At 38.9% G+C, this 12,629-nt stretch overlaps 1 protein-coding gene across 3 annotated transcripts in view; it reads right to left on the reverse strand.

The window, feature by feature from the left end:
* Nucleotides 1–765: 765 nt before the first annotated feature.
* ARMC1 (armadillo repeat containing 1) overlaps nucleotides 766–12,629 on the reverse strand; it is a 29,899-nt gene continuing 18,035 nt past the window's right edge. Inside the window, exons 5-8 of one of the 3 annotated variants that reach the window (XM_054560855.2) lie at nucleotides 11,427–11,616; nucleotides 3,713–3,829; nucleotides 3,554–3,628; nucleotides 766–2,875 (exon numbers count right to left, since the gene is read on the reverse strand). In XM_054560855.2, the coding sequence (XP_054416830.1) occupies nucleotides 2,684–2,875; nucleotides 3,554–3,628; nucleotides 3,713–3,829; nucleotides 11,427–11,616 (574 nt within the window). In that variant the 3' untranslated portion in view covers nucleotides 766–2,683. 3 annotated transcript variants of the gene reach the window in all.

Consider the following 12,629-nt stretch of genomic DNA (forward strand, 5'->3'; position numbering starts at 1 on the left):
AAATGCTGGGATTACAGGCATGAGCCACTGTGCCTGGCTGAAATTTGTTAAATATTGGTAAGTCAGAAATAAGCGTGCCCAGAAAAAATACATATAACATTTTTCCTTTTGCCCAACAAGTATATTTATGTTTTACTGATTTTTAAAAAAACTTTGCTCATTCCCCCTAAAAAAAATCTGAGCATTTACTATAAGTCAGGCACAGCTACAAGGTTAATGTGAAGACTCACATCATTACTGTACTCCATAAATATGCACAAATATTGTGTGTCAATGCAAAACAAAACTTAAAAAAGATTCTCTTCTCAGAGAGCTTAGTAGGGGAGGGACACTGGTAAATATGCAATTTTGACATAATGTGATAGATGCTACAATGAGTATATGCACAGGAGCAGCGATCCAATCTGGGGAGAGGCAGGTGTGGTGTCAGGAAGGAAATGAATGGAAGATGCATGGGAATTAGTCAGGTAGCACAACTGCAGGGAACTGGGAAAGTGTGCCAGGCAATGTGTGTACAAACAGGCTTAAGAGTAATCAACATAGGGAAACATCACACACCAGGGCATGTCCGGGGGTGGGGGGAAGGGGAGGGAGAGCATTAGGAAAAATACCTAATGCATGCGGGGCTTAAAACCTAGATGACGGGTTGATAGGTACAGCAAACCACATGGCACATGTATACCTATGATACATTCTGCACATTATCCCAGAACTTAAAATAAAATTTAAAAATAAATAATCAATAATGCTTATACCACAAGTATATAATATCCACTCGATTTTAATTGTTACCTTTTATTATTTTACAATGTATTTCAAAAAATGCTGTCACAGTTGCCTTAACTACTCTATATGATCTGGAATAAAGAACTCTTAGAATTAGAACACACAAACATCAAGCTGTAATACCTACTTGTCCTGAAACATTACTACCAAAGGGATGTAGTTTTTAAATAAGCAGATGTATGGCAATGCAAAATAAAATACAAATTTGTTAGAACAGTAAACTTTGCTTTAATAGCTATAGAAAGAAGGTGGTTTTATTTTCTTTTTTAAACACATCTGGTTCTGGCAGCAAGTTATATTATGCATTTAGAGCAATAGGTGCCCTGAAAGTTGTTTTTTTTTTTTTTTTTTTTTTTCAGTTTGTGCGTGTCACTTGAATCAGAAACCAAACACATGTAAAAAAATATCATCCTCAATGCCCCCCAATAACTCTCTCTCCAGAAGGTGACAATGTTAGTGAACTCAAGACTCTCACTGATGATGGTATTTTACAATGAAAACACAAGGAAACCCTTCGAGGTCCAATTTTCACATCATATTCTCCAAATAGTAAAATAGCAGCTCTACATGTTGATGAAAAGAAATTTCAATTTCTTCCTATTTGTTTTTAGTCATATCAACATTAACATGTATCTGGATTTATTAATTTCCAAAAAGAAAACTTTAGTTACCAAATAGTTCAGAAATTTAATAAAGCATTACATATATGTAATTAGCACTTATCTACCAAAAACACATATGTGTATGTATTTATTTATCTTACCTTCACTGAAGTTCTTTTTTCTGGCTGGACATGAGAAACAGGATTAAGTGATCAATGCTGGCTTTATTTCTTCATAAGCAATAATTTGGGTCTTTTTCATTAAACACAACTGCAGCATTTTCATAATAAATTCACAAAAGGCAATACAAAGAAACACCTACTGAATAGAACTCTGTCGAGCAATTCATGTTTTAAAGTTAGACTCTATACCAAAGTGGCATTATGGTATTATAGGCATTTGATTTTTGTTTTCTTATTTTCAGTTTGTCAGTTCTTTACTACCATTATTTTTTTCTAGCAGGAGATAACGTATAATCACAAAGTAAGGCCTAGAGACCATTTACAGTTGTTTGCAATATCATCATCACATTAACTCTCAAGAACTGATATAAGCCAAAGTGAAAAGAAGTCAACTAGAACCACATTTGGTCACATTCAGTCTCCAAAAACACTTCACTAATATACATGTTTCCTTCTTGATTGATTTTGTGTTATTAAAATTATAATGAATACGGCTGCAAAATTTTTGTAGAGTTGTTTTTCTAGGGGGCTACTATGTTCAAATGAATGTTTTTAATTTGCAAAATGTCATTAGTAATGTCCTTTCTATAAACACGGTTGGCAAAATAAAAAGGCACAAAAGAGGGTAACAAATGTTTTCAGCTTTCAGTGAAGAGTACAAAGCATGTACTCTTCATGAAGAAAAGCACAGTAAAATATTCAGTAATTCATGCACAACTTGAGCTACAAGAAAACTTCTCTTCAGGTAGGTCCTGAGGCTTGAGAAGAAAATGAGTTTTCCTAATCACATGCTTCATGGAAAATAAAATGTAAAGCTGCACATACACATGTGGTTTTAACAGTGGACCCATGGTTTTTAAATATGAGGCAATTAAATGAAAGAAAACAAAACCAAAATACTTTCATAAACAAAGCAACTCCATCTGTAGCCTCTGTCCTTTTTACCACTCAGTGGGGTAAAATGTCCAACAAAATGTGAAATGCAGCATATGCGATCATGTAATCTAAAAACTTTTCATGATAACTTATTGCAAATTGCACTTGACAGTTCACCACAACAATGGAAAACTGGCCCCTTATTGGTTCACACAGTCCTTGAGCCCAAAAGTGAAGTCACCAATAAAATGATCTGGATAAAAAGTTTGCAGCTGTGCTAAGCCAGCTAGCTCCACCTTCTGGGTGTGAGCCGACCCGGGACACCGCTTTGTCCTGTTCCTTTGTGGGACTCTCATCCTCAGGCAGGTAGTCAGGTAGCTCTGTGTTCTGTTCTACTTCCACAGGAGTATCTTGGAATGGGACCAACATCTGATACAGAAAATATTGAGAGTTATTACAAAATCAGCTTTACTCCTTATTCTAATTACCGTGGTTATTCTCAGGGTAAATTTTCCTCTTACATGACAGTAGGCCCAATTGCTGAGCACTGTCTCAATACAGAAAGCAGTAAACAGAGTACAAATAAGAACTCAGAAGTTGATCTGCTGAAATTCTAGGAGTAAATGAGCAACCTCTCTCTGTGTAATAATGACTAAAGCAAGTGTCTAGCCACTGCAGGCCACTGGAAAGCCATGGAACCTCCCATCTATGAGATGGGAACCCAAATGAGCTCAAGGCATATTTGTTTCCCCCATCACAAAGCTAGTGAAAAGAGTAGCAACAGACAAGGATTTTCACCCTATTTACTTGCCCAGTGGTTACACTTTTATTTTTCGGATTGTCAAGATTAGTTAAGGTTAGGAAGAAAGTATTTAAAAATAAATGCAAGGAAGACACATATCCTTTATTTCCATCCAAAATCAGCAAGAGCAGACTCTGATATCCACAAAAGATCTCTCTATATTTCTGAAACAGTTAACTGTTAACCAAGAAACAGCACATCCTTACATACTTGGCACTATTAATTTAGAAATACTGGCAATCTGCTAGCCATAAAAAATAATTGAGAGTGAGTTAGATATAAAGAAAATTAAATACAACTTTTACCTCTTCTCCACTTTCACTTTTCACAACTTGCTGAGCTTTCATAACCTTGGTTGATGCTATTGCTGATGCCAAAGCCTAAGCCAAGATAAAAAGGAACAATTTTGAAATTGATTTGTTTACCTGTAATCTCAAACATATTCAGCCTTTTAAAATACTTACCTCAGCTTTCAAATCTGAACGGATTCGCACCACACACCTTTGAACAGCCATTTGAAAAGTAAAGCTAATAACACCTTTAATTTTTAACAAAGCCTCTTCACATAGATTTCTCCGAGACTGAAAAAGTAAAAGCAAATTGTTATGAAAATAGGTAAATAAAAGGTAATAAATCAGCGAAAACCAAGCTATATTTTGGAGGGGGGAAGACAGCAAATGACCTATTTCAGTTTTACCATCTTATTTCAGGGCACAGAGTGGGGGAGTGCTTAGTCAAATTTTTTAAATTTTACAGGATCAACAGAATAGTAATTTCTGCTAAATTTTTAAAGCTTCCATACTAATATGTAGTTTTAATAATTTTTTATCAGAAAGAAGTTAGCCAATGTTAATTTACATCTTAAATAAAGCAGAACACAATACAGCGGGAAAAAATGCCAAAAAGCAGAAAAGCAGAGGTTCTTCTAGCTCACGGGTGGGGAAAACTATAGTCCACCAGCTGTTTTGGTAAATAAAGTTTTATTGAAACACAAGCACATCCACTTGTTTACATATTATCTGAGGCTAGTTTCACGCTAAGGCAGAGTTAGTAGTTATGACAGAGACCATCATGGTCTACAAAGCCAAAAATATTTACTTTCTGGTCCTATAAAGAAAAGGTTTGGCCAGGCACGGTGGTTCATGCCTGTAATCCCAGCACTTTAGGAGGCTGAGGCAGGTAGATCATGAGGTCAGGAGTTCAAGACCAGCCTGGCCAATATGGTAAAACCCCGTCTCTACTAAAAATACAAAAATTAGCTGGGCATGGTGGCGTGTGCCTGTAGTCCCAGCTGCTCGGGAGGCTGACGCAGGAGAATCACTTGAACCCGGAGGCGGAGGTTGCAGTGAGCTGAGATTGTGCCGCTGCACTCCAGCCTGGGCGACAGAGCAAGACGTCATCTCAAAAAAAAAAAAAAAAAGAAAGAAAAAAGAAAAGGTTTATGATCCACACACTAGCCTAAAAATCTCCAGGGATAAATTCCAATAGACTGAAGTTAGAATCAGTGAGCATTCAGTGTTTAAGTCACTATTCCTTAAATCACCTGGTATTATAAATATCACTGCATCATCCATTTATGGCATTCTTATGGTTACTATTGCATTCTCAAGGGTTAGACATACCCTGTGTGGTTCTCATTTTCCTAACACTCTTCAAAACACAATATAACATGTACCCTTCATTACTTCAATGCAGGGTACTACATTATCCTGGTCTTCCACTTCGCCACTGATTATTCCAGCTTTGTCTCACCTTAACTCCAAAGTCCAGTTCCTAAACTGATTTTCTTTCTGCTTCAAACCTCAGAAGACTATTCTCATCACTTTAGCCATCACTAACATTACTAACTCCAATATGACTTTCTTATTTGTCTGTCAGACATATCCACTTGACCATCAAGTGGTCATCTCAATACAAAATCCAAAGTGAAAATGGAAAAAGTAATTGCATTTTCTCCTCATAGCTCCCTCCACCTCTGGCCCACACACCAAATCACACTCTACATTTTCTGATTTCTGTATTGAGACCAAGTTTTGATTTATATTTCTGAGGCGTCAATCTGCAATTGACCCACGTGCCAAATCTGTAGACTATATCCAGTTTTCAAACTTATTTCCACATCCTTCAAAACAAGTGCTCACACCATTGCTCATCTCCCTACTTCTGCATTTCAACATTACTCAGGGAGACCTGGGACACGTCAGTCTGGGGCACAGCACAGGCCCACAGTGGGCTCATCTAGTGCACTGTGTCTGGACCCTGCTCTGCAGGGGCCTGCATTTGGTGAAGCCCCCCTAGAGGATTGGTGCCAAATAGCACCATGTTTATCTCTTCCACATATTCAACACCAGGTAAACTTGAAAGTGAAGTAAAGCTCGCACAATATATATAAGTTAGGATACTATTAATCTGATTCCTTATTTTAAATGTGAGGAAAGTGAAAAGTTGAAAAACAACTTGCCTAATTTACCACAGGTAGAGTCTGGTACTAAATGCCAACCACATGCGACAGTGAGAAATGAGATTCATAAGTCTAATTTATCTTTATTTTAACATAAATCAACACGCTTTTTTAGCAAGCTTATTGCCTGCCTCCTCCAACTACACTAGCTCCAAGAGAGCAAAAAGTTTTGCTTTTTGGTCATCGCTGTATCCCTGGTATCTAAAATAATGCCTAACATTAGGTGCTCCTTTTTATTGTAAAAATTAGTACATTCTACCATGTGAACTTTTAGATCGGGAAATAAAGTTCCAAAATCATCAGACTGATTGGCATTATTTTAAGTCTACAAATTTAGGAAGAACTAACATCCTTACAAACTTTCAAAAACAGGCATTTCATTCGATTTATTCCAGTCTTCTTATAACACTGAAGACCTTTAACTTTTTTTATTATGTCTTGTATTTTCTTATTAAGAATATGCTTGCTATTATCACACTGGTCATTAAGTTTAAAAAAACAAAAAGCAAAAAAGAAAAAATACCGCTGCACTCTTCCTAGCTGTTTGTTTTGTTTGGGAGAGTAAAACTACTTTTCTCCTTTTAAGAAGTAACTGATTTCCATATATTTAATAATGTCACTGGATTTTAAAAATATTTTTAAGAAATTTCAGATCATCCTCCTGGATTTCCTATATTTACAGGTACATCAATAGCAAATTATCACATTATTGACTTACCGATATTATATTAAAATATTTCACGATGTTAAATCATATTTACAACTCCAGGATAAAACTAGATTGTTTCTAGGAAATTATAATATTGTGATTAAAAGTTCGATTCTGGGCCAGGAGCGGTGGCTCACACTTGTAATCCTAGCACTTTGTCAGGCCAAGGCAGGTGGATCACCTGAGGTCAGGAGTTCAAGACCAGCCTGGCCAACATGGCAAAACCCTGTCTCTACTAAAAATACAAAAAAATTAGCCAGGCGTGGTGGCGGGTGCCTGTAATCCCAGCTACTTGGGAGGCTGAGGCACGAGAATTACTTGAACCCAGGGGGTGGAGGTTGCAGTGAGCTGAGATCACGCCACTTCAGTCCAGCCTGGGCAAAAGAGCAAAACTGTGTCTCAAATAAAAAAAAAAAAAAAAAAAAAAAGAGTTCAATTCTGAAGTCACACTACCTAGTCCAAAAAATGTTTACTAAGCTAAAGTTACATAGGTAGAGCAAACAGTTAAGTTATTTGACCATTCTAAACTCAACTTCCCCTTCTATTACAACCTAGCGCTTTGGGAGGGCAAGGCAGGCAGATCACTTGAGGTCAGGAGTTCAAAACCAGACTGGCCAATATAGTGAAACCCCATCTCTATAAAAATACAAAAAAATTAGCCGGGCATGGTGGTGGGCATCTTTAATCCCAGATACTTGGGAGGCTGAGGCAGGAGAATTGCTTGAACCCGGGAAGTGGACGTTGCAGTGAGCCAAGATCGTGTCACACTGAACTCCAGCCTGGGCGACAGAGTGAGACTCTGTCTCAAAAAAAATAAAGAAAGAAGATATACATCTCTCTGTGCTGTCAGAAACGAATGAGAGAATAGATGGAATAAACTTATCACTAGTGCCAGGCTATGTCACCAAAAAAAGTTAACATGATAGTACAGTACTAGAGTTAACTTGCTAATATTTCATTTTGGACTTTGGTAATCATGTTTTTACTATATATTGGCTTATATATTTGTTTGTTTGGTTTCTGCTGTTTTTTTATTTTTGAGACGGAATCTCGCTATGTTGACTAGGCTGGTCTTGAACTCTTGGGCTCTAGCAATCTTCCCCCCTTAGCCTCCCAATATAGCTGAGATTACAGGCATGTGCCACCACACCTGGCTAGCCTATATTTTTGTGTGTGCTTTGCTGGGTTTTATTATTTGATTTGTGCTAGCTTTAAAAAGAAACTATATTATTCATTAAAATTAAACACATGGTATTGGAGATATTTTATATATCTTAAGATCTTCCAGTGAATCAATTTACCTTTATCAGAACTTGCTTTCTAGAAATTGTCTTGTGACCCAACTTCCAGTAAGATAGCTGTGGACTGAGCCTAAGCACCTAAACACAACTAGAAAAAGCTGTGGGCCAGGCGCCATGGCTCAATGCCTGTAATCCCAACACTTTGGGAGGCCAAGGCGGGTGGATCACAAGGTCAGGAGTTTGAGACCAGCCTGGCCAATATGGTGAAACCCCGTCTCTACTAAAAACACAAAAATTAGATGGGCATGGTGGCGGGCGCCTGTAGTCCCAGCTACTGGGGAGGCTGAGGCAGGAAAATCATTTGAACCTGGGAGGCAAAGGTTGCAGTGAGCCGAGATCACGACACTGCACTCCAGCCTGGGGGACAGAGAAAAAGAAAAAAGCTGTGAATAATCTAATGTAACCTACCTGGCATTGCTAAAGAGGTAAGTGGTAATCTACCAACTGCTACCCCTAAATATGTAAAGTTATATAACTTATCTCTGTGCAAGGTAACTTCAGGGGAACTTCCAGCTGCAGTCCAGATGGATTAACAGGGACCAGATTTAGCCTCTAGAATTAAACAACTAAAAGTATAGACAAAATAAAAATTTTTGTATGTGTGTGACGGGATCTCGCCCTGTCGCCCAGGCTGGAGTGCAATGGTGCAATCTTGGCTCACCGCAACCTCTGCCTCCCAGGTTCAAGTGATTCTCCTGCCTCAACCTCCTGAGTAGCTGGGATTATAGGCATGCACCACCATGCCCCGCTAATTTTTTGTATCTTTAGTAGAGACAGGGTTTCACCATGTTGGCCAGGCTGGTCTTGAACTCCTGACCTTGTGATCCACCTGCCTTGGCCTCCCAAAGTGCTGGGATTATAGGCGTGACCCACTGCGCCCAGCTGACAAAATAAAATTTAAGGCCAGCTGCAGTGGCTCATGCCTGTAATCCCAACACTTTGGGAGACCAAGGCAGGCAGATTACCTGAGGTAGGGAGTTCAAGACCAGCCTGGCCAACATGGCAAAACCCCCATCTCTACTAAATACAAAAAAATCAGCTGGGTGTGGTGGCAGGCACCTGTAATCCCAGCTACTCGGGAGGCTGAGGCAGGAGAAAGGCTTGAACCCGGGAGGTGGAGGTTGCAGCGAGCCGAGATTGTGCCATTGCACTCCAGCCTGGGCAACAAGAGCAAAACCCCGTCTCAAAAAAAAAAAAAAAAATTAAAAACCAATGATTTCCAGATACTAGAAAACATGCTTCTATCTGGGCTTGAAGTTTTATTTATGGCATGATTTTTAGCTACAAATTCAATTTCTTTAGTAGATATACAACTAATTGGGTCATCTGTTTCTTCTTGAGTGAGCTTCGGTCATCTGTGTCTTTCATGAAACCTGTTTCATCTACATTATGAAATTTATTGGCATAAAGGTATTTAAAATATTCACTTATCCTGTTTTTTTTTTTTGAGATGGAGTCTTGCTCTGTCACCTAGGCTGGAGTGCAGTGGCGTGATCTCCACTCACTGCAACCTCTGCCTCCTGGGTTCAAGCGATTCTCCTGCCTCAGCCTCCCATGTAGCTGGGATTACAGGCCTGCACCATCACACCTGGCTAATTTTTGTATTTTTAGTAGAGATGGGATTTTACCATGTTGGCCAGGCTGGTCTCAAACTCCTGACCTCAAGTGATCCACCTGCCTCAGCCTCCCAAAGTGCTGGCATTACAGGCGTAAGCCACCGTGCCTGGCCCTCACTTACCTTTTTGATGTCTGTAAGATCTATAGTGGTATCCTCTCTCATTTCTGATATTGATAATTTTATGACTTTTCTCTTTTATTCTTGATCTATTTGACTAGAGGCTTATCAATTTTAACAATCATGTCAAACACCAGCTTTTGATTTCATTGGTTTTTCTCTATTGTTTTTCATTTCCCTGATCTTTCTTGTTTCTTCTCTTCTGCTTGTTGTGGCTTTAATTTGTTCTTCTTTTTCTAGTTTCTTTTTTTTTCTGAGACAGGGTTTTTGTTGCCTATGCAGGAGTGTGTAGTGACATGATCATAGATCACCATAACCTTGAACTCTTGGGATCCAGTGATCCCCTTCAGCTGCTTCTATTTTCTGAAGGTAGAAGCTTAAGTCACTGACTTGATACCCTTTCTTTTTTGTATATAAACAGTTAGGCATCTGGAGCTAATGAATTTCCACTTTAAACTTTAACTACTCCCAACAAATTTCAGCTACACTTTCGGGTATATATCACTTTCATTTTTATTACACTTTCACTTTTTTTTTTTTTTGAGACGGAGTCTCACTCTGTCACTCAGGCTGGAGTGCGGTGGTGCGATCTCGGCTCACCACAACCTCCACCTCCTGGGTTCAAGCGATTCTCCTGCCTCAGCCTCCCGAGTAGCTGGGACTACAGGCGCACCACCATGCCCAGATAATTTTTGTATTTTTAGTAGAGACAGGGGTTTCACTATGTTGGCCAGGCTGGTCTCAAACTCCTGACCTCATGATCCATCCGCCTTGGCCTCCCAAAGTGCTGGGATTACAGGTGTGAGCCACCGCGCCCGGCCTACACTTTCATTTTTTTTCAGTTCAAAATGCTAATTTCTCTTTTATTTACTGACTCATAGATTACTTTAGAAATGTGCTATTTAGCTAGGTGCAGTGGTTCATGCCTGTAATCCGAGCTCTTTGCTGGGTTGAGGCAGGAGGATTGGTTGAGGCCAGGAGTCTGAGACCTGGCAATACAGCAAGACTCCATCTCTGCAAAAACTTAAAAATTAGCCAGGCTGGTGGCACATGTCTGTAGTCCCAGCTACTCAGGAGGCCGAGGCAGAAAGATTACTTGAGCCCAGGAGTTCGAGCCTGCAGTAGACTATGGAGCCCTGCACTCCAGCCTGGGCCACAGAACAAGACCCTGTCCCTGAAAAAAGAAAACGAAAAAAAAAGAAATGTGTCACTTAGTTTTACAAATGTGGGGGAAATTTTTCAGATATCTTTCTGTTACTGATTTCTAATTTGCATTCACTGTGCTCAAAGAACATGCTTTGGGCCAGGCACGGTGGCTCATCCCTGTAATCGAGCACTTTGGGAGGCTGAGGCAGGCGGACCACCTGAGGTCAGGAGTTGAGACCAGCCTGGCCAACATGGTGAAACCCCATCTCTACTAAAAACACAAAAATTAGCCAGGCATGGTGGTACACACTTGTAATTCCAGCTACTCGGGAGGCTGAGGCAAAAGAGACACCTGAACCCGGGAGGCAGAGGTTGCAATGAGCCAAGATTGCACCACTGTGCTCCAGCCTGGGTGACAGAGTGAAACTCCATCTCAAAAAATATATAAAAAATAAATAAATAAAATAAAATAAAAATTAGGTTAAATTGGTTGATAGTATTATTTGAGTCTTCTATATGCTTACTGATTTTCTGTATGCTTCCTGTATTGAGAGAGTTGTGTTAAAATCTCTATTTCTAACTGTGGATTTTTCTTTTTCTCCCCATTTCTCTAAGTTTTACTTCATATATTTCGATGTTCTATTATTAGGGACATACATATTTTAAATTCTTATATCCTATGATTAACTGACCTCTTTAGCACAAAATGACCCTTTTTATCAGTAAAATACTGATATCGAGATTTATTCTCAAAGACTGTTAGCAAGTGGCACTGAAGAAACTATTTAGTAAACATGATTTCTCTTTCCCATCTAACAGACCTTACCGTATCATCAAGGCCATCTATATGCAAAACCACTGTTTTGGCACGTTTGTTTGTAGTTCCCAGAAAAAACTGAGCTTTCCTTCGACGTGAATTCATCTCATTAAAACTATCACCATCTGCCATATTGGAGGACTGAAGAATGTCATAGATTTCAGAGGCCAGAAGTTTTGTTTCTCCTGGAGTTGTAGTTCTTGAAAAGAAACACATATATAATTAGTCTTGTCACTTCTACTGATTCTGTAACTTTATTTCTCCACTAAAAGGAGCCTTGTTTCTTTTACTCTAATGCCTTGTTCAATTTAAAAGCAATAGCAGTGAATCCTAGAATAATCAATAATGTAGAAAAAGCATCTTGTCTATAATAATCTTCTAATTTCATTTTAAACTCGTGGCTCATTGAGATTCAAAATCCAACACTAAAGAGGTATAAAAACACATTTGGCCAGGCACAGTGGCTCATGCCTGTAATCCCAGCACTTCGGGAGGCCAAGGCAGGTGGATCACTTGAGGTCAGGAGTTAAAGCCTGACCAACATAGCGAAACCCCATCTCTACTAAAATACAAAAATTAGCTGGGTGTGGTGGCACATGCCTGTAATCCCAGCTACTCAGGAGTCTGAGAGAGGAGAATCGCTTGAACCTGGGAGGCAGAAGTTGCAGCGAGCTCAGATCACACCACTGGGCTCCAGCCTGGGCGACAGAGGGAGACTCCATCTCAAAAAAAAAAAAAAAAAAAAAACCACACGTTTAATAAAAATAATTAAATACAAAATCAACTAACAAAATCAGGTTGTAACATGTTCCTGTATTATCACTAACATTCAACTCTCAATTTGAAAGTACCTTGACTTTTAAGAAAATACAACATATAAAAATCCAAAATGAGAAACCAAATTTGAAAAGGATCATTCATATTATCAACTAATTTCAAGATTTATTTGTATGTTGAAACCAATTGTTTTTTAATTTACATTTTTTACATATTACAAATTATGTATTTATCATAAAACCACAGCTCTAACAAAAGTTTTCATTCTTAAGCTTTTAAATCCTACTACAGATCCTCACATCAACATCTAGGGGACCGTGCTGTCCAATAATCTTCCTGCAATGATAGAAATGTTCTATAGCTGTACTCTCCACTCACATGAGGCTACTGAGCACTTGAAATGTGGCTAGTGCAACTAAAAAAATTTAATTTACC

Source organism: Pongo abelii, chromosome 7 (genome assembly GCF_028885655.2).
Source record: "Pongo abelii isolate AG06213 chromosome 7, NHGRI_mPonAbe1-v2.0_pri, whole genome shotgun sequence".
Lineage (NCBI taxonomy): Eukaryota > Metazoa > Chordata > Mammalia > Primates > Hominidae > Pongo > Pongo abelii.